The following is a 19,515-nucleotide window of genomic DNA, read 5'->3' on the forward strand; positions in this document are numbered from 1 at the left end:
GGGAAGGAGGTCAGGTAGTGGAACAGTTATAGGGACACACATCTCAAAGAATCACAGTTACTGCACAGGGTGAACCACCATTTATTCTTCTTCAAGTAGCATCTCCATGGGTGCTCTACTCTAGGTGACTACTGAGCAGTCCCCCTTTAAGGAGGAGTGAGCTTCAGTCCAGTGCAGAAGTGCAGCTGAGCCAAACACAGTATCAGAAGCAGAGTTACAACTTACTGCATAGAAGCCCAAGTTGTGGCTTTACATATTTCAATGATAGGAACTTTTCTTAAGAAAGACTGTGGAGATGGAAATGGATCTCAGCGTGAGCTCTGATGTCAGTGGGTGCTTCGAGATTATGAGACTAGTAGCAGCTATGAATACAGTCAGTTCTCCACCTAGAGAGCCTCTGATTAGAGATTTTTAGCTCCTTTTGTTCTGTCGGTGATCAAGACAATCTGAAAGTCTGCTTGAAATGTTTAGTCCTATCAAGGTAGAAGGTCAAGGCTTCCCTGACATCAAGTGTGTGGAACAACACCTCCCCCTTATCCCAGTGAGGTTCAGAGTGGAAGATGGGGAGGTGAATAGGGTGATTAATATGGCAAAAACTTGAGGTACAGTCATGTGACCTTGTCTCTGAAAAATATTGTGTATGGGGGGTATGCCATAAAAGCCCCTATTTCCCCCCCATACTCATCAAGCTGATGTGATAGCACCCAGAAATGTCGTTTTCATCAATTAATGGAGGAGTGCACAGGCAGCCTCAGGTTCAAACAGCGGTCTTGTAAATCATTTAAGAACCAAACTGATGTCCCAAACTGAAGTAGGGCATTTAACTGGCAGAAAAAGGTTGCAGAGGCCTTTGAGAAACCTCATTGTCATTGGGCAGGTAGAGTACCCCTCTACTGGAAAATGGAAGGCCCTGATGGCTGCCAGATGAACTCTAGTGGAGCTCAGCAATAGCCCTCAGCTCTTTAGTTCTAGAATGCAGGCCAGTATGTCTGGCAGCAAAGAAGTTGCTGGTTCAATGTGTTTGACATCATACCAGCATGCAAATCTTGTCCATTTTTGTAAGTGCAGTGTGCAGACTCTTTTCTGCTGTGTAGTAACGTTCTTTTTACTTGCTGTGAACAGGCCATTTCCATGCCTGAGAACCATTGACAAGCCATGCTTCAAGGTGAAGGATTCTGAGGTGGGGTGAAGGATCTTCCCACTCTCTTGGGAAAGGTGACGAGGAGTGGCATGGAGAGTGATCAGTGAGAACATGGCCAGCTGTATCAGGTAAGGAAACCATGTTTGTCTGGGCCATGTCAGAACAATAACACTGGCCCAGTCCTTTCTTAATTTGAGTAGAACTTTGGATATCAGAGGAGTTGCGGGGGGAACTCCTACAGAAGACCCATTGACAACTGGAGGTAAAAGGCATCCCCCAGGGATCAGTGACCGGCCGGGCTCTAGAGCAAAACTGGGTGCATTTCCTGTATATCATCTTGATCAAAAGGTCTATCTGAAAAGTGCCCCATTGTCAAAATATGTGGTGAAGTATGGTGGAATCTATCTCCCACTTGCGGTCTTGAGAGAAGTGTCTGCTGAGCATGTCTATGGTCATGTTCTGAACTCTGAGAAGGTAAACTGTAGTGATGACAATCTGATGGCGCATACTCCAATTTCAAACTTTATAGCCTCAGCATGTGGGGAGTGGGGGGAATCTTGCTCTCCCATGCTGGTTTATATGAAATATGCATAATATGTTGTATGATCTTTATGTGTTTGCCTCTGATTAGTGGCAGAAACTGGATACAGGTGTATCTGAATGATTTGAGTTCCAGGAAGTTGATGTGCAGAGTGGTTTCCTGGGGCATCCACCTGCTCTGAGCTGTATGGGTAGGGCCCTACCGAATTCTTAGTCCATTTTTGTAAATTTCATGGTCATAGCATTTTAAAAAAAACTTGAATTTCATGGTTTCAGATATTTAAACCTTAAATTTCATGGTGTTGTAACAAACATGAATATGTATTTTTAAAACAGCAAAATATAAATATGTAAAGTCCTTAAGACTCAGTGTTTCTCAAACTGGGGGTCCAGATCAAAAAGAGTTTACAAAGCTATTGTAGCGGGGAGGTGGGGGTGGGTTTGGTGGTAGAGTCTCAGTATTGCCACTCTTACTTCTGCACTGCCTTCAGAGCTGGGCAGCCAGAGAGTGGTGACTGCTGGCCAGCACCCAGCTCTGAAGACTTCCCCACCAGCAGCAGCACAGAGGTAAGGGTAGCATATATAAGAGGTATAGTGGCAACAGTATTGCTACCCTTACCTCTGCGCTGCTGCTGGCGATAGCTCTGCCGTTAGAGCTGGGTGCCTGGCAAGCAGCCACTGCTCTCCAGCCGCCCAGCTCTGAAGCACAGGGTAAAAGTACACAAAAGACCAGATTTCACAGGGGGAGCCCAAATTTCACTGTGTGAGACGCTTTTTCATGGCCATGAATTTAGTAGGGCCCTATGTATCAGTGTCTAGATGCATGCGCTCCCAATCCCAACAGGGAAGCAACTGTTATTATGACAACCACTGAGGAAGGGTGAGTGAATGGGACTCCAGCACACACATTATGGGGTCTTTCCACCAATGAGACATTCCTTTACAGAAGAGGGCATGGAAAGCAGTGTGTTTAAATTGTGTCTGGTCATCCTGAACCAACCTGGAAGGCATTGCGTGAGCAGTTGGCGTGCTCTAGAACGCAAGTGCCAGCCACCATATGCCCCAGTAGCTAAAGACAGTTCCTGATCAGGGTTTGAAGGCTGATCTGAATTGTATTAACTAAGTTGGATACAGACATAAATCTGTGCATTGGGAGGAAGACTTGCTACTAATGCATCAAGATAAGCCCTTTTGAATTCCAGCTTTTGAACAGAGGTCAAGGTGGACTTCTGAATGTTCAACTACAGGCCTAGTTTGAGGAAGAGTTTTATGGGCTCGTACATTGCCTATAAAGTTACTTCCAAGGAGAGTCCTTTTAGAAGCCAATCATCTAGGCAAGGGAACACCAAAATTCCATTCCTGTGTAAGTGTGCTGCTACTACTGACATCTACTACTACTGAAAAGATCCTTGGGTGGATGATAGGCCAAAAGGGAGCACTCTGTACTGAGTATGGTCCTGGCGTACTGTAAAGCATAGGAATTGTTTGTGGGATGGGTGGATCGCAATGTGGATAGACGTGTCCTGAAGGTCAAGGGCCAAGAACCAATCCCCTTGGTCCAGTGATGAGATTATCGCTGCAAGTGTCACATTCTGAATTTTTGTGCCTTCACAAGGGTGTTGAGTAGTCTTAAATCTAGGATGGCTCTCAAACCGCCGCTCTTTTGTTTGGAACCAGGAAATACCTGGAATAAAGCCCCTTCCCTCTGTGGGAACTGCTGCTATAGCATGCAGGTGCAGAAGAGTCTATTTTCTGCAACAGCAGGTTCTCGTAGAAGGTGTCCCTGAAGAGGGATGGGGAAGGAGGTTTGGGGGGATGGAAGCGAATTGAAGTAGATGAGTACCCCTGGAAATGATCTCCAAAATCCACTTGTCCATGGGCAATGAGCTCCCAAGCCTACCAGAAGTGGTAAAGGCAGTTGTGAAAGGGAGGAAAGGCAGGTAAAACATTGCAGCTGGTAAGAAAGAGGATGGCAGCTCAGGACCTTGATCATCCCATCAAAAATTGATGCTTTGAGGTGGAAGGTTGTGAAGTTTGAAGGCCAGGAGTTGAGTAGTTTCCTCTGGAACCTCTGCCTCTTGTGGTGAGGTTCTGCCTCATCTGTGAGCTTAGGAACTGGGCAGAATAGGATCTCTGTACTAACTGAGACCTGCGAAATTGTCTCTTCTGGGCAGGTATGTAGATCCCCAGAGATTGTAAAGTGGCTCCGAAATCTTTTAATGTATGCAGAGATTCATCCATGTTGTCAGTGAATAACTTAGTGCGGTCAAAAGGAACGTGGTCTATTGTATTCTGGACCTCCTTAGGGAATCCTGAGCACTGAAGCCAGGATGTACTCCTCATAACTACTGCCACAGAAATTGAATGAGCAACAGAAATGTTGAGAGAAGTCTGCAGAGATGTCCTGGCAAGGAGCTGGTTTTTGGCAAGAATTGTCTGGAACCACTCTCTGTGTTCTGTTGACAGATGTTCAATAAAGGAGATCAGCTTGATATAATTTGTGTGGTTGAACTTCGCCATTAAGGCCTGGTAGTTGGTGATTACAAACTGTAAAGTAGCTGAAGAATAATACTTATGATTTTTACTATAGGGCATAGATTTAGTGTGGTGCTGCCTTCCACATTCATTAACAGCCTAAACCATCACAGAGTTAGGAGATGGGTGAGAAAATAAAAATTCTGACTCCTTAGTGGGAACATGATATTTTTTTGTCTGCCCTCTTGCACATGGGAAGAATTGAGGCCAGAGTATGCAAGATGAATTTTGCAGGATCCAGCAGTGCCTTGTTGACTAACCGAGCAATGCAGGAAGTGGAGGATGTATGCAGGACGTCGAGCAGCAGATGCTGTTCTTCAGTTTCCCCAAGGAGGATCTGTAAAGAATCCATGACCCTCTTGATGAGATGGTGAAACTGCTTAAAATAGTCAGCCAGGGATGGTAATGATGGCATGACAGCTTCATCCGGGGATGAAGAGGAAATGTTTGCAGTTGGAGAAACCTCCTCGTCAGCCCTGTCCTCCTGTTCCTCAGAGGTCTCTTCCTGAGACTCCGGTCTCCTAGAAAGGGAGGGCGAGGAGGGTTGTTTATCTCTATGAAGGGCAGAGATTGAGGCCCTACAGAATTGATGGCAATAAGCTGCCCAGGGGTCCCAGAATGGCCAAGGGAGTGGCACATATTGCACGGGTGGCGGAGTCCATGAGTGCTTGTCCCAGTGGGATGGTAGTTGTGGATGTCTGTCACAAGTAAGCTCAGGCAACTCAGGACCTCAGGAAAAGAACCTTCACAGGGTTCATAGTGGAGAGCCTTGCCCAGATATTTGGGAGGCTGAGGCAAAAATCTTCATCAGAATCCTCCTCCTCAAAGTCATTCAGTAATGGGGGGGCAACAGAAGAAGCTTGAGGTACCACTATTAGTACCAGAGGGGTGTCCGGAGAACTGGAAGTTCTCAGTACTGAGAAGACATTGGAGCTGAGCGATAGTGAATCAGGTGTCTCTGATATCGTGAGGTCTCAGGGAAGCCAGAATTCTTGCGGTACCAAGAGCGCTGTCCAGGGCTTGAGCTGAAGTAATGGTAGTGAAGGAGTTGATGGTACCACAAGTTTTGAATGCTCTGAAAGGAACCTGGACAGAGCCTGAATGGTCTTTTCCAGTACTGTGGTAGAGCTCTTCTTGCCACCCTGGTGTCCTGGAGCTTGATATTTTAGGGTCTCTTTGCTTAGTTGTGCTCTTGGTATCTGAGGAACCAGCAGCCTCAGGGTACCATGTCAGAGACCACTGGAATCTGGGGCAGCTGACAACTTCAAGATAGATTCTCTACCTGGAAACTCAGGGCAAGGTCTTTGGAAGACTTATGAAAAGAATCTTGGGTCTTCCTCTTAGACGCCCTTGAGGAGTGTGTCTCAGATACAGAAGAGGCAGGCGACTTACTTGGAGACTGGCATATGCGGGAGGGGAGGCTCCTGGCCTGGGTCAAAGGCTGGATGCAGCAAGCTCTCCATCATAAGGAGTTGAAGTTTTATCTCCTTGTTCTTTCTGGCTCTAGATTTTAATGCCAGACAGAAGTTGCTCTTTTGGGAAATATGAGATTTCCTAAGGCAACAGAGGCCATGAGAGTGTCTATCACTGGGATTGCCTCCTGAGACAACAGGCAATGCTTGAATCCAGGAGAATCAGACATACCTTTGAAAGGGGCAAAACCTCCCCAGGGTGGGGGGAAATCTATCTAAAAGCTATATGTGTGGAATTCTTTTTTTGGTTTTAAAAAAACTAACACAACTAACTATTACTAAGTATTAACTACTATAATACACTCACTACAAAAGCTAAGAGAACATAGTTGAGGAAAAACAATGTGGACAACTAGCTAAGGCTGTCTCTCAAGCTGGGGAAGTTGAAAAGGAACTGAGGATGGTTAGCCCATGCAGTACTATATAGCAACGGTATGGGCCATGAGGCTGAGTCACACGCATGCATGGGCCAAATGAACACTGCTGTGAGAAATCTCACATCAAAGGCGCAGGGGGTGCAAACGCAACTGGAGTGGAACACTCATAGGGACACTACTCAAAGAAGCAGCTGACTCAACATGGTAAGGAGATGCCAGTAGAGGCAGGAGGAGGAAGTGTTGCAACTAAGTTTCTCAATCTATATTACCACTCTAAAAACTGAACAACACAGTGCGGATTTAATCAGAGTCTCCTCCCCCAAAACCAAATGTGCTAGGCCAGTGTTTCTCAACCAAGGGTATACGTACCACTGAGGGCATGCAGAGGCCTTCTGGGGGTATGTAAACTCATCTAAATATTTGCCTAGGTTTACAACTGGCTACATAAAAAGCACTAGCAAAGTCAGTACAAACTAAAATTTCATACAGACAATGACTTGGTTAGAACGGCTCTATATACTATACACTGAAATGTAAGTATAATATTTATATTTCAGTTGATTTATTTTATAATTATATGGTAAAAATGATAAAGTAAGCAATTTTTCCAGTAACAGCATGCTGTGACACTTTTGTATGTTTGTCTGATTTTGTAAACAAGTAGTTTTTAAGTGAGGTGAAACTTGGGATATGTAAAACAAATCAGACTCCTGAAAGGGGTACAGTAATCTGGAAAGGCTGAGAGCCACTGTTCTAGGCAAAGCCATTTGGAGAGATTCTCCATGGACATCCCCCCTACACCATTCTTTTTTATGTCCATACAGAACTGGCAACAGTATTCAGGTTCATCCAGAAACATTGATTGGTTGATGGAGATTGTGACAAAAGAAATGTGTTCCCACTGAAATTAAGATATTTGAGATTAACTCCGGTCCTGAGCACTCAGTAAGATTTCTGTTGGGCTTTCTGTCTTGCTGGACCCCTTCATTACATCTGGAATGTTTTTTTGTTTTTTTTAATAGCAACCACATCTGTAGATTAAATGATCATCTATAGATACTCACAAGCCTCTGTAGTCCCCAGATAAAGTGGGTAATCCATGCAATAATAGACAGTCTACTTATAATGCCAGGGTATACTGACTAGATCATGAACCAGACTGAAATCCTACAAGCAGAAGCAGCAGTAGATAGGCCTCCTACTTAATCAAGGTCCCCATTCCACCCTCCTCCAGACTCTCAACTGACTTGTTTCCCAACTTCTTCCTACCCCATACTGGCCTCTCCAACTATTGGGCAAAAAGCCTTTGTTCACACATATCTGGGCTCATTTAAAAATTAGAACTTGTGTCTAGTCAGGCAAAAATTCAGGTTATTTACTAGTCAGGCTGAGATGCCTTCAGTACCTAAGCATCCTAAGGTCGTGTAAGGTATTTGCCTCCTTAAAGAAAAGTTTATGTGCCACAGAGTCCGAGAATTACTTCCTGACTATAAGACAAGAGAGGAAAACACAGTACAAAACTGAATCATAAACCCAGGCAGGGAAATAAGAATTGGGGAGAAGATTTCTGGAAAGCTGGTTCCACAACTATACTGCCAAGGAAACTATAGCATATCTGTATCAGGCCTCCAGGAAAATACCAATGATTCTCTTCTCCTTTACTGCTCTCTAGACTAGACTTGACCAACTTAGATAGCTAAACATCTAACTACTCCTTGCTAGACCCCAATAATTGCCATAGACTACAGATCTGTATGACAAAAAAAGTGACACAACATCATGCCTCTCACATTATCACTAGCTACTACAGGTTCCCTCCCGCTCCTAGCTACATACAACCCCCTCCCAACACCGTAGAGGAAAAAGCATAATTCTCAGCAAAGAAAGGGTTAAAATTTTAGCAAACAGGAATGCTCTGATCCCATTGCTTGGTCATTTAAACAAATAGCTACACATCACAGAACCAAGATGACTTTTTATATGATGTTGCTCATTACTGGTTTTTGGAAAACCTTGAACAGAATACTACATTAACATACATATTTGAATAACTATAGTATCTCCTTCACCCTCCCATCCCAGGATATATATCAAAGAGGGTACTGCCTCAATTCTCCAAAGTAGACAGAGCAACTAATTTCAATTCCAAGTGCAACAGCAGATTTTAAATCTAATGACATTTTGCATTGTAACTTCTATCTAAGCTCTCAGAATATAAAATCTTCAGGGGAAAGGACCATCTTTTTGTTGTGTGAACATGATGCTAAAACAACAAGCCTCCGCTATGGGCCTCACAGTAGTACTGCAATACAAATACATTGTAAACACTGCAACAACTACCACCCCTCTAATACTGCATTTAAAAATCTAGAAAATAGAGGGAGAGTGTTTAAGGCTCCCCATCATGTGTAAAATAAGCAGGGTTTGGACGGGAGGTTACCACCTTGAGGTGAAGGAGAACTGAAATTATATCCATTGGGCCAGTTGCTAACCTAGGTTCACAGAACTATCGCTGGTTTTCCAATCTGTTAAGAGGATTCCATTAATATTATCAGATGGTTTACACATTCTGCAGATTGGCATACATAAGTACGTTACAATTGCCTATCAACTAGAGCAGGGGTCTCAAACTCAATTTACCTTAGGACCAGTGCCAGTCCCCAAATCCTCCCAGCGGGCCAATAATGTCACTGAAGATGGTGTTCAGAAAAGGAAACGTTTATATTGTATTTTTTATTTTGAATTTCTTAGAAATAATAAAACTGTCATACAACTTTATACAATTCTTCGCCTGCCAGACACCTAGCAATGCTTCAGTTCTGTCAGTTTGTTGATGTTTGGCCTCAGTGACTGAGCAGTTGAAACCTTCAGGATTGCAGCAAGGTGGGCATCAGATAGTTGTGTTCAGTATTTTGACTTGTTTATATTCTTTGTGGAAAAAAGTGATGCTGCCTCCATGGCTGACTCTGCCTGGCAACTAGTGATGGTATCTCTGTCCCTATACCCCAGCCAATGGGAGCTGCAGGGGGCGGCGCCCGCCGCAGATGTTGCCAGCAGCATGGCTGCATGCGGCTCTCCTCCGCGGGCCACAGTGGGGAGGTTCTTGGGCCGCAGATGGCCCGCGGGCCTGGACTTTGAGACCCCTGAACTAGAGGAAGAATTCTGCTGTATGACGTGCTCCAAGTCATGCTGATACCATGTGAAATTTTCATTTTACTTTTAACAATCTACATTTTCGGCACTCTTCCAAGCTGTTTGCAAAGTATGGATAAAGCTATTAGCTTATTGGGAGTCACAGTATTGTGTGTAGGATCATGATATGCGGTGAAGAACAGCCTGAAAGGTTGAAAAATTGACTAATTTGGGTAATGCAGCATTCTGGCATTCTTCAAATTATACAAAAGTTATCAATTAGACTAATTCCAACTGTTGGGATCTATTTAGATCAGTGCTGGTGCTCTTAAAGGAAGACTGTTATCTGGAACTGAAGAAAAATGCACATGTAAGGGCTCTGTGTAGTAGGGTGCAATACACAGGAGTGCTGGTAAGAGATTTGGCTTTATTCGTCAGTGCCAGACACTAGACACGGAACAGGTTTGCAAAGCTTAATGCCCTTCTCGCATTAGAGTGGTCAGTATCCACTGACTCCAGTAGCTACTATTACACTCTGGAGTTTGACAATTTTACTTAACCAAGAGGGTGTTCATGGAAGACAAACTACTTCGGTCATCAAGCATGACTCCTAACTTTTGTTCTGATCTACTTTCTGGATCCTCATTTCCAATGCAGCTATCCTGAAATATTTTAACCTTCAGTCAGAGCAGGAATTACAATTCAATCAGAAGACTACAACCAGCTGAAGTGGAGGAGGCAATAACTAAAGCAAACCTGACAGGCTACATCAGACTTTGACCTCCTAGAATTTCTTGCATAACAAAAGGGGACTATAATCAAATAAGCATTCACAAGTACTGCTGTTTAGTTACAGAACTTCTCCTCTAAATGGCCTACTTACAGTTTGCATACAAAAAGTCAGCTAAAAACCTAATGACATAAACAATGTGGGCATACTGAATAAGTCACACAACCACATATATGATAACAAGCAGTGATAAGTCATCACTCTTGAATTATGTCACCTCGAATTTGTGCAAATAGTTTTTACCACACTGCATGTTCTCCCTCCCGCCAACTTCTACTATTTCACAAACCATAGTATTGAGTATGTTTCAAACCATCTAAGGCTCTATCCAGAATCAGAAGCTGCAGCTCATTTGTCCTGCCAGGAGCACATGATACTAGCACACCAGATCCACACCGGCTACTTGCTAGGTACTAGGTAGAACACACGGTGTTGGTTTTGACTTAGAGAGTCCTAAATCACCTGGCAACTACTTAGCTGAAATACCACCTCCCTTCACAAGCCACATTGTCACAGTTGTGGTCAGCAGGAGTACCTAAGCTGAGGGCCGGCTCTAGGCACCAGCTAAGCAATCTGGTGCGCGGGGCGGTGCTGCTAAAGAGGCGGCACTCCTGCTGTTCTGGGGGCAGCAGCCCCGGCGGCAACTCGGCGTTAGCTCCTCTCCGTTGTTTCCCGCGGTGGCAATTCGGTGGCGACTCTTCCGGCTCGGGTCTCACTGTTGGTGGCAGCTCCCCCTGATGTATCTGTTCTCTCTGCCAGCGGCGTATTCGTCAGGTTTTTTGTTTTTTTTGCTGCTTGGGGCAGCAAAAAACGTAGAGCCGGATCTGCCTAAGCTGGATCCCTACTTGTGTAAGAGAGACAGGTGGCTGGTGGGATGTTCTCTGGGAGAACCATTCATCTATAGGTGAGAGGTTTTTCGCAGGAGTGGGTGGGTGAGATTCTGTGGTCTGCGTTGTGAAGGAGGTTGGAGTAGATGATCATAATGGTCCCTTCTGACCTTAGTATCTATGAATCTTAACAAGACAGAGTACCACTTATTTCCATAAAGCTAAAAATATGCAAGAGTTTCCATAGTAACAGACTGATGGAAGGTAGGGGTTAAGATGAGGAAATAATAAAGGGAACAGTTTAACATAAAAGCAGAAGACAGCTCACCACTTTAATGCCACACAGTAATGTTTGTAGGCATCATTACAGAGATAAGTTTAAGAAGGGATTTAAAAGATAAGGCAGAAACCTTATCAATTTTGATGGGAAATTTTTCCCATGCATAAAAAAGGCAACGTGGAAGACAACATGGAGGTGCCTGAAGCTACATCCAAGCAAATAATGGATTTTTAGGTTCACTGGCAATTTTGAAAAGTTAAAAACTGTTCCATGTTGACTTTCACTTTTTTTTTAATAAGTAATTAAATAGTCATTTGAGCAGGGACTTGCACTTGGGTCTCCCAAATGCTAGGTCAGTTCCCCAACCAGTAGGCTAGTGTCATTCCCACTCTCCTTCTCTGGCCCAATGACCATCCATTGTTGTTTATAGTGACAATTCAGTTATTCATGATGACAATGGATAGCCATTGGGCCAAAATGATAATAAGAATAACTACAACATGGTAGTTAGGGCACTCACCTGGGAAGTGGGAGACGCAAGTTTAAGTCCCTGTGGAATGTCTTCAAGAGGAGAGATTGAGAAAGCCCACACCAGATTATCCCAAAGCCCAGTGGCCAGGACACGCTCCTATAATGGAGGAGACCCAAGTTCAAATCCCTACTCTACATTATGCGGGGGGGGGGGGGGATCGAATCGAGGTCTCCCACATCCCAGGTGAGTGCCTAACTACTGGACAAAAACTATTTATCCAAAAATTTTGCCAAGCTCTATTTGAGGCTAGCTTCAGTGGCAGAATGAAGATGTGGGTTAGTGGCTTTATAAATTAATGTTTATATCTGATTATTTATTAACCATATTTCCTTTCTGTATTTTTTATTCTTGTTGTTGATGCTTTAAAAAAAATCACAGTGCTGGGAAACATGGGAATAGGAAACGTCACAAATCTGGAAAATTGGATACTGGTCCATCAGCACTGAGTCATAATAGTTCAGTCATACAATTAATAGGAGGTCAACATTTCTCAGCAGGATTCTGTGGGAACCCAAAGGCACCTGCATTAGGCTGGGAAGGGCTCCCTGCTGTCCCTTAAAAGATGGCTGCAGCCAGATAGGAAGAGTTCCAAGCTTGCAGAGTTTACCTCTCATCTGAGCATGAGTACGTATAATGTTTTTGGTGAGCTGCCTCTCAAGTGCCTGGCTGCTGCAGCCCGACCTACTTATGATCTACTGCCACTTCCTTTTTCTGATCCCTTATCTTGCAAGAACAGATTAGTTAGGCTCTGTGTACACTATACAAATAACAATTCCTAAACAAATGTGTGTTTAGAACTGGTAAAAACAAAAGTCAATTTTCCTCAGGATATTTTGAATTTTAATTGACAAAAACAAAATTTAATTTTTCTGCTTTCTAAAGCTGTTCAGTAAAAATGTTCTATTTTTTGAAAGCCCAAAACTTAAAAACGTAACTGAAAAATTCCAGTTTTTAGTTTGTTTGTTAAAAAAAAATGTAAAATTTTGATCCATTTTGGTTAAAAAGACATTTTTTGATGAAAAGCATGTTGAGAATATTTTGACTAGCTGTAGTTGTAGATACTGTTTGTTCTGGCTAGCAGCAATAATCTACAGCCAAAAAAAAAAAAAGTTAGCAGAAAAGGGAAAAAAGGGAACACATACTGTGGCCCAGATAAAAATACATTTTCTCTAGTTCCTCTCTGCAGAGACTCCGTCTCCTATCCATCAGCATCACTTTCATGAAGTGTAAAAGTTTCTATGAGTGTTCCTTCCGTGAGGTCTTTCGTGGGTCCTTGTCCTTTTTCCAAGTTAAAACTGCTGATCTGAACTCAAACAGAGATCCAGGTTCTCAGCACATTCTGTATGTCTTTCCAACAATTTATTAAAATTGGCAGGGGCTATGAAACATTGTATCCCACCGGGCTTCAAAAAACAGGCCTTTTTATAAAACAGTTACAGAAGCAATGACAAAGGTGTTGGTCAAGAGCTGCAATCCAACTGGTTGAAGAGGCTTTTATCCTATGTGATTATGTTTAAATGAGCACATTTGGAGGATAGAACCTTGCCTCCAACCAGATTATACCACATTCAGACATCTCTTACTAAAAGGTTCTTGGGTTTGCCACTGCAAAACGGGAGTACCAGTGATGAATCAGTCCCACAAAATTGAAATCTAAATGTATTTTTAAGAAATTACTCCTCATTTCCCTCTCCATCCCATGGAAACAGTTCAGCATTACTTTTGTGATCATCACAGGTATCTGTTGATATGGCACTTCATTCTCTGCCCCTTCTCCTGAATCGGAGCAACCAGATCAGGGCTTTCAAGAACATAAATTACAGCTGCTTGTCCCAACCTGCTCAAATTATCATCATTAGCAGAATTTTGATTAGGATTACAAAAGGGAAGTGCGTATCACCAACCTTGCTTAGCAACAGTTTCCTTTTTAAAAACTCACTACAGCGGCTGCTGCTGACTGGGAAGGGTGTTGATGGTATGCTCTCTGAAGTCAGGCTCAGACTAATGCTGCCCAGGGAAAAGGGAGATTTGGAGGCTTTTCAAATGCAAAAGTTTAAAATAGACAACTTTTGTGTATTTATATCTACAATTTTACAGGTATACCTAAAAGAGCACTTTTGTTATTTACTACTATTACTCCTCTTACGTGTTTTAAAATATTATTAGATTTTCTTGGACAGATTATAAAACTTATATAAATTTATGGAACATTAAAGTTAGAAGAAAATTCAAAATCTAGTAAAGTAACAACATATGCACCTACTCCATAAATGCACATCCAGTGTATGTAGAGACATTTGACTGCATTTAGCCAATGCACATCTCATCATATTACTGCTCATTTACACTAAATTGCTATGCGGCTTGGTATGCATAAAAGACAACCAGAATCCAAGCAACTAATCGAAAGGTGTCCAGGGATTAGTATAAATTATTTTGCAGTGTTATTCTCAACAAACTGTACAAATAGGCTAACGGAGTTCTGATCTATGTGGTTACATCAGACAACCAATCAGGCAATGTCCTTTTTCTTGGACAGATTTCATTGCATAGCGTATATTAAGCCTTTAGAAGTTGACTGTTCGCTTGGGGTATTTTTAATAAGAGCAGTTAAAAGTTATAGAACCTATTGAGCCCGTACAGGGAAAGTGATTCAGCTGTTATTGAATGTTCACAGGAATTAGGGAGGGAGACAGCAGTTTGCAGCTGGGACAAGGAGAGGGAAGAGGGAGGAGCCAGGTTGAGAAGAACAGAAGAGTAATAGAGACGAAGGCTGGGTCTCTTGAAAAGAAGGACAGAAGGGACTGGGAATTGACACATTTGCGTGCTCAGCACTTCAGTATTCTAAGGGTTAAATCAATCTGCATAAAGAAAGAGAATAATCTCCTGGCCACTTCATCTTGAGTAGGGAACTGCACTACTGAGTCTACTGGGGAAAGGTGTGCACTGGGGGAGTACGTGTTTTCAAAGGTTTCAGAAAATATCTTCCACTGTAAAGGTTCTTTTAGTTAACCCTAGACTAATGGTTTCCAAATTGTATTGATTCACATTCCTACCTTAAGAACATAAGAATGGCTATACTGGGTCAGACCAAAGGTCCATCTAGCTCAGTAGCCTATCTTCCAACAGTAGCCAGTACCAAATGCTTCAGAGGAAATGAACAGAACAGAGCAATTATTGAGTGATCCATTCTCTATCATCCACGTCCAGCTTCTGGCAGTTAATAGGCTTAGGGACACCCACAGCATGTGGTTGTGTCCAACCATCCTGGCTAATAGCCACTGATGGACCTATCATCCATGAATTTATCTATTCTTTTTTTAACCCAGTTACACTTTTGGCCTTCACAACATCCCTCCTCGTATGGCAGCTGTTCCATACCCCTAATCATTTTTGTTGCCCTTCTCTGTACTTTTTCAAATTTTAATTTTTTTTAATGCTGATTCTCATCTCAACCCCGGCTTCTGTACTTGGACTCTGTCTCTGCTTCAGTCTGGGACTCTGACTGTGGCTTTTGACCCCTGGTTTTGGTACTGGAGCTCGGATTTCAGCTTTGACCCCGGCTTTGGAAATTGAACTCTGGCTCCGTTCCTGCCCCGTGGGATCAGTACGTGGACCCTGACCGCAGTCCCGAATTCAGGCTACTGCCCTTAGTATCTGACCCTCATTCTGACCCCTGGACTCTGGCATCGACCCTGACCACCAGGCCTGACTGCCCAAGCCCTGGTAGTGACCCAGAGAGAAAGGGGACCCTAGACCCACGTTTGCAAAAATCCAAGAATGTATGCATTTGAAATTCTTACAACTATTCCAGCAGAAGAGCCACCTAATTTTCACCTCAGATTTCCAGCCTTGCTCTGCTCTGCAGAAGTAACAGAGTAAAAGTTTCAGAGTAGCAGCCTCGTTAGTCTGTATTCACAAAAAGAAAAGGAGTACTTGTGGCACCTTAGAGACTAACCAATTTATTTGAGCATAAGCTTTCGTGAGCTACAGCTCACTTCATTGGATGCATTCAGACAAGTTACCCAACCGGAGTAACTTGTCCAGCACATCCCCACATCCTGCCAGGAACTCCACGCAGCTTGGCAAATCTTAGCGCCAGCCAGGGCCCCTCACTCGTTTCAAACATGCCAGTGACACGCTTAATTCCAAACACTGGTCACCTGACCAGGCAAGTTCTGCAATATTTATATTTTAGCTTAACATTAAGATAAGTTGTTTTGTCAAGTGTAGATCACATCAATCACAGTCAGCTTCCAAAGCTACAGAAACACCCAAATACAAGCAATATTGTGTGACAAGTAGTGCATTTCAAGCCGATCCCATTATATCTTGGCAATGGGACTTTAACCACCATGGAAATACATAATCTGGATAGTGGTATGGCTGTTATATATAGAAAACAGAAAAATGCACTGAAGACCATTTACAATAGGGAATATGAAAAGGAGTACTTGTGGCACCTTAGAGACTAACAAATTTATTTGAGCATAAGCTTTCGTGAGCTACAGCTCACTTCATCGGATACATTCAATGGAAAATGTGTTTCAAAGTATCCCTATGCAATTTCCATGAAAAGAGTGGTGCTCAAAACTGATCTGTGCAGCTGCTTCTGTCTCAATGAAGAATTCCAAATTTGAACAGCGTCACCTCCCACTAATTTAGTCCCAAACCAGGCTTCCCTTAGAGCTTCCAGAGGCTAACTAGCTAAATACAAGAAACCCTAGTTGCTTGCCATACTAAGAGTGGTTCTTCAAGAGGATTTGCAAGATGGGCAAGGAGTCTGGATTAGCATGACCAGATGTCCTGATATTATTGGGACCATCCTGATATTAGGGGCTTTGTCTTATATATGTAGTATACCTCAAAAAAAAAAAAGTGTTCCAATTTTTCGCACTTGCTATCTGGTCACCCTAGGATTGATCCATATGAGTTATTCTTCTTCTCACAATGACTAATGTGAATCCTTCTTTTTAGCTGATTAACAAGCACTAGTGACCCTCCATAGCTGCTGTTTACTAGAGGTATCTGGGAGCATTCTTTTCTCAGAAAGGGGACAACTTCAAAGAAGAGCTCGTGTTTTCCAGCACACAAGAATGCTGATTCAAGATCACAAAATGACATGGAGAAATTAAAGTGGTTTGCAGGGAAAGTTTTGGTACTAATATACAGCTAGGGCTTCTCATAGCTTTCCCATGCAGTTAATTTTCACTACCACCCACAGAATTCTGTACAGGATCAGTGAAAATAACCAAAAATTTCCCAAGTTTCATTCTGCTGCTGCTTGGGAAAGTTATGAGCAGCAGTTGCCTGACATTTATATTTACAACGCTCCTTACAACTGTAAAGGTTAGAGACATTTTAAAATTAAACAGCAGACAGAAGGAAACCAGGCATCCTCACTTACAGAATTAAAGCAAGCTTATTTTGATCCTGTATCTTCAATAATGTCTTTATGTTACTTCTTCATGTAAAGAAACATTACGCAGTTGCTGCAGGGAATGGGAGGCGAGATATCTGGAAAGAGTCTGGGATTGGAAGTGTTTCCGAGAGGCCCTCTTTTAAGAGGTAGCCTACAATGCAGACATGTTTGAAAATCATTTAAAAACACCTGTAGCGGGCCCTTGGAAGATGGTTAAAAAAAGCCCCAAACCCCACTTTGTACACAGATCCAATTCTAATACAATAGGACTTTTCATCAAAAAGTCTTGTCTTTTGTCTTGACAAAAATTTCAAGTATTATTCAACTTTCACAGATGGGATAACTGAGGCAGAATTTCAAGAGCGGTCAGTGGTTTTGGGTGCCTAAACCTGGGGGCACTTTATGCCTGATTTTCAGAGGCACTACAGTGAACGCTAGCAGCGCCCCAAAGGGGCAACTGGGGGGTGATCAACCCCTCTGAAAACCAGGGCCTGCAGGCATTAACCCCCCCCCAAAACAAACAAAAACGGGGTGCCGGCGACAGTGACACAGCCCGGGCCTCGCCCCTCACGAGGGGCCCTTTCACCTCAGCGGCCGAGCCCCCAGCCCGTGTCCCCGCCCGCCGGGCCGCGCCGCCCAGGGCAGGCGGAGGGTGCGGGGCTCCCCGCCGCGGCCCGGACTGACCCGCCCCGCCCTCCGCGGTCGCTGTCCGTCCCCCCCCGGCCCGGGCGGCTCTTACCGGCTGCGAGCAGTTGAAGGGCGGCGCGGCGCTGAGGAGTAGCCGCAGCCCCAGGGCCCGGGACCCCAGCAGCAGCAGCAGGAGGAGGAGACGGGGGAGCGCCGCGGCCACCCGCCCCATGGCCCCGGCGCAGCGCAGCGCAGCGGCCGCCCAGCACCACGGACCGGCTCCGGCTTCCGGAGGGGGCGGGGCCGGCACTCACCTGAGGAGGAGCAGGGGGCGGGGCCTCGGGGCGAGAGGGGGCAGCACCTAGTAGGGGCGGGGCACCCGAGAGGGGGCGGGGCCTCTTGGCGACGGGCGGGGCCCGAATTGACGAGTGAGGCGCCCAGCGGGAGCTGTGCATAAGGAAGGGGAGGTGGCTTAGAGGAAAGCAGGGGGCGGGGCTTGTAGAGCTCGGGCTGTGACCGGCCCCTCTGGATGCCTGGGCTGCGCTGGGGGCCGGGCGGGGCACAGCGACTAGAAGTGTCTCTGTGTGGGGGGCTGTGCTGTGCCTGTCTGTGTGTGTGGGGGGCTGTGCTGTGCCTGTCTGTGTGTGTGTGTGTGTGGGGGGCTGTGCTGTGCCTGTCTCTGTGTGTGTGTGGGGGGGGGGGGGCTGTGCTGTGCCTGTGTGTGTGCGGGGGGGGGGTGCTGTGCTGTGCCTGTCTGTGTGTGTGGGGGGGGGAGGGCTGTGCTGTGCCTGTCTGTGTGTGTGTGTGGGGGGGGGCTGTGCTGTGTCTGTCTGTGTGTGTGTGTGCGGGGGGGCAGTGCTGTGCTGTGCCTGTCTGTGTGTGTGTGTGTGGGGGGGCTGTGCTGTGCCTGTCTCTCTGTGTGTGGGGGGGCTGTGCTGTGCCTGTCTGTGTGTGTGTGCGGGGGGGCGGTGCTGTGCTGTGCCTGTCTCTGTGTGTGTGTGTGGGGGGGGGCTGTGCTGTGCCTGTCTCTGTGTGTGTGTGTGGGGGGGGCTGTGCCGTGCCTGTCTGTGTGTGTGTGTGGGGGGGGCTGTGCCGTGCCTGTCTGTGTGTGTGTGGGGGGGGGCTGTGCTGTGCCTGTCTCTGTGGGGGGGGCTGTGCTGTGCCTGTCTCTGTGGGGGGGGGCTGTGCTGTGCCTGTCTCTGTGGGGGGGGGGCTGTGCTGTGCCTGTCTGTGTGTGTGTGTGGGGGGGGGGGGCTGTGCTGTGCCTGTCTGTGTGTGGGGGGGGCTGTGCTGTGCCTGTCTCTGTGTGTGTGTGTGTGGGGGGGGGGGCTGTGCTGTGCCTGTCTCTGTGTGTGTGTGTGTGGGGGGGGGGCTGTGCTGTGCCTCTCTCTGTGTGTGTGTGCGGGGGGCGGTGCTGTGCTGTGCCTGTCTCTCTGTGTGTGTGTGGGGGGGGCTGTGCCGTGCCTGTCTGTGTGTGTGTGTGTGGGGGGGCTGTGTTGTGCCTGTCTCTGTGGGGGGCTGTGCTGTGCCTGTCTGTGTGTGTGTGGGGGGCTGTGCTGTGCTGTGCCTGTCTCTGTGTGTGTGTGTGGGGGGGGGCTGTGCCGTGCCTGTCTGTGTGTGTGTGTGGGGGGGGGCTGTGTTGTGCCTGTCTCTGTGGGGGGCTGTGCTGTGCCTGTCTGTGTGTGTGTGGGGGGGGGCTGTGCTGTGCCTGTCTGTGTGTGTGTGTGGGGGGGGCTGTGCTGTGCCTGTCTGTGTGTGTGTGCGGGGGGGGGGCGGTGCTGTGCTGTGCCTGTCTCTGTGTGTGTGTGTGGGGGGGCTGTGCTGTGCCTGTGTGTGTGTG

At 45.6% G+C, this 19,515-nt stretch overlaps 1 protein-coding gene across 2 annotated transcripts in view; it reads right to left on the bottom strand.

Annotated features, from left to right (window-relative positions):
- IL17RA (interleukin 17 receptor A) overlaps window positions 1-17,968 on the bottom strand; it is a 44,389-nt gene extending 26,421 nt beyond the window's left edge. For both annotated transcript variants that reach the window (XM_073320070.1, XM_073320061.1), the window contains exon 1: window positions 17,788-17,968. In XM_073320070.1, the coding sequence (XP_073176171.1) occupies window positions 17,788-17,907 (120 nt within the window). In that variant the 5' untranslated portion in view covers window positions 17,908-17,968. The remainder of the gene's footprint in view (window positions 1-17,787) is intronic.
- Window positions 17,969-19,515: the final 1,547 nt, after the last annotated feature.

This window comes from Lepidochelys kempii, chromosome 1, assembly GCF_965140265.1.
Source record: "Lepidochelys kempii isolate rLepKem1 chromosome 1, rLepKem1.hap2, whole genome shotgun sequence".
NCBI lineage: Eukaryota > Metazoa > Chordata > Testudines > Cheloniidae > Lepidochelys > Lepidochelys kempii.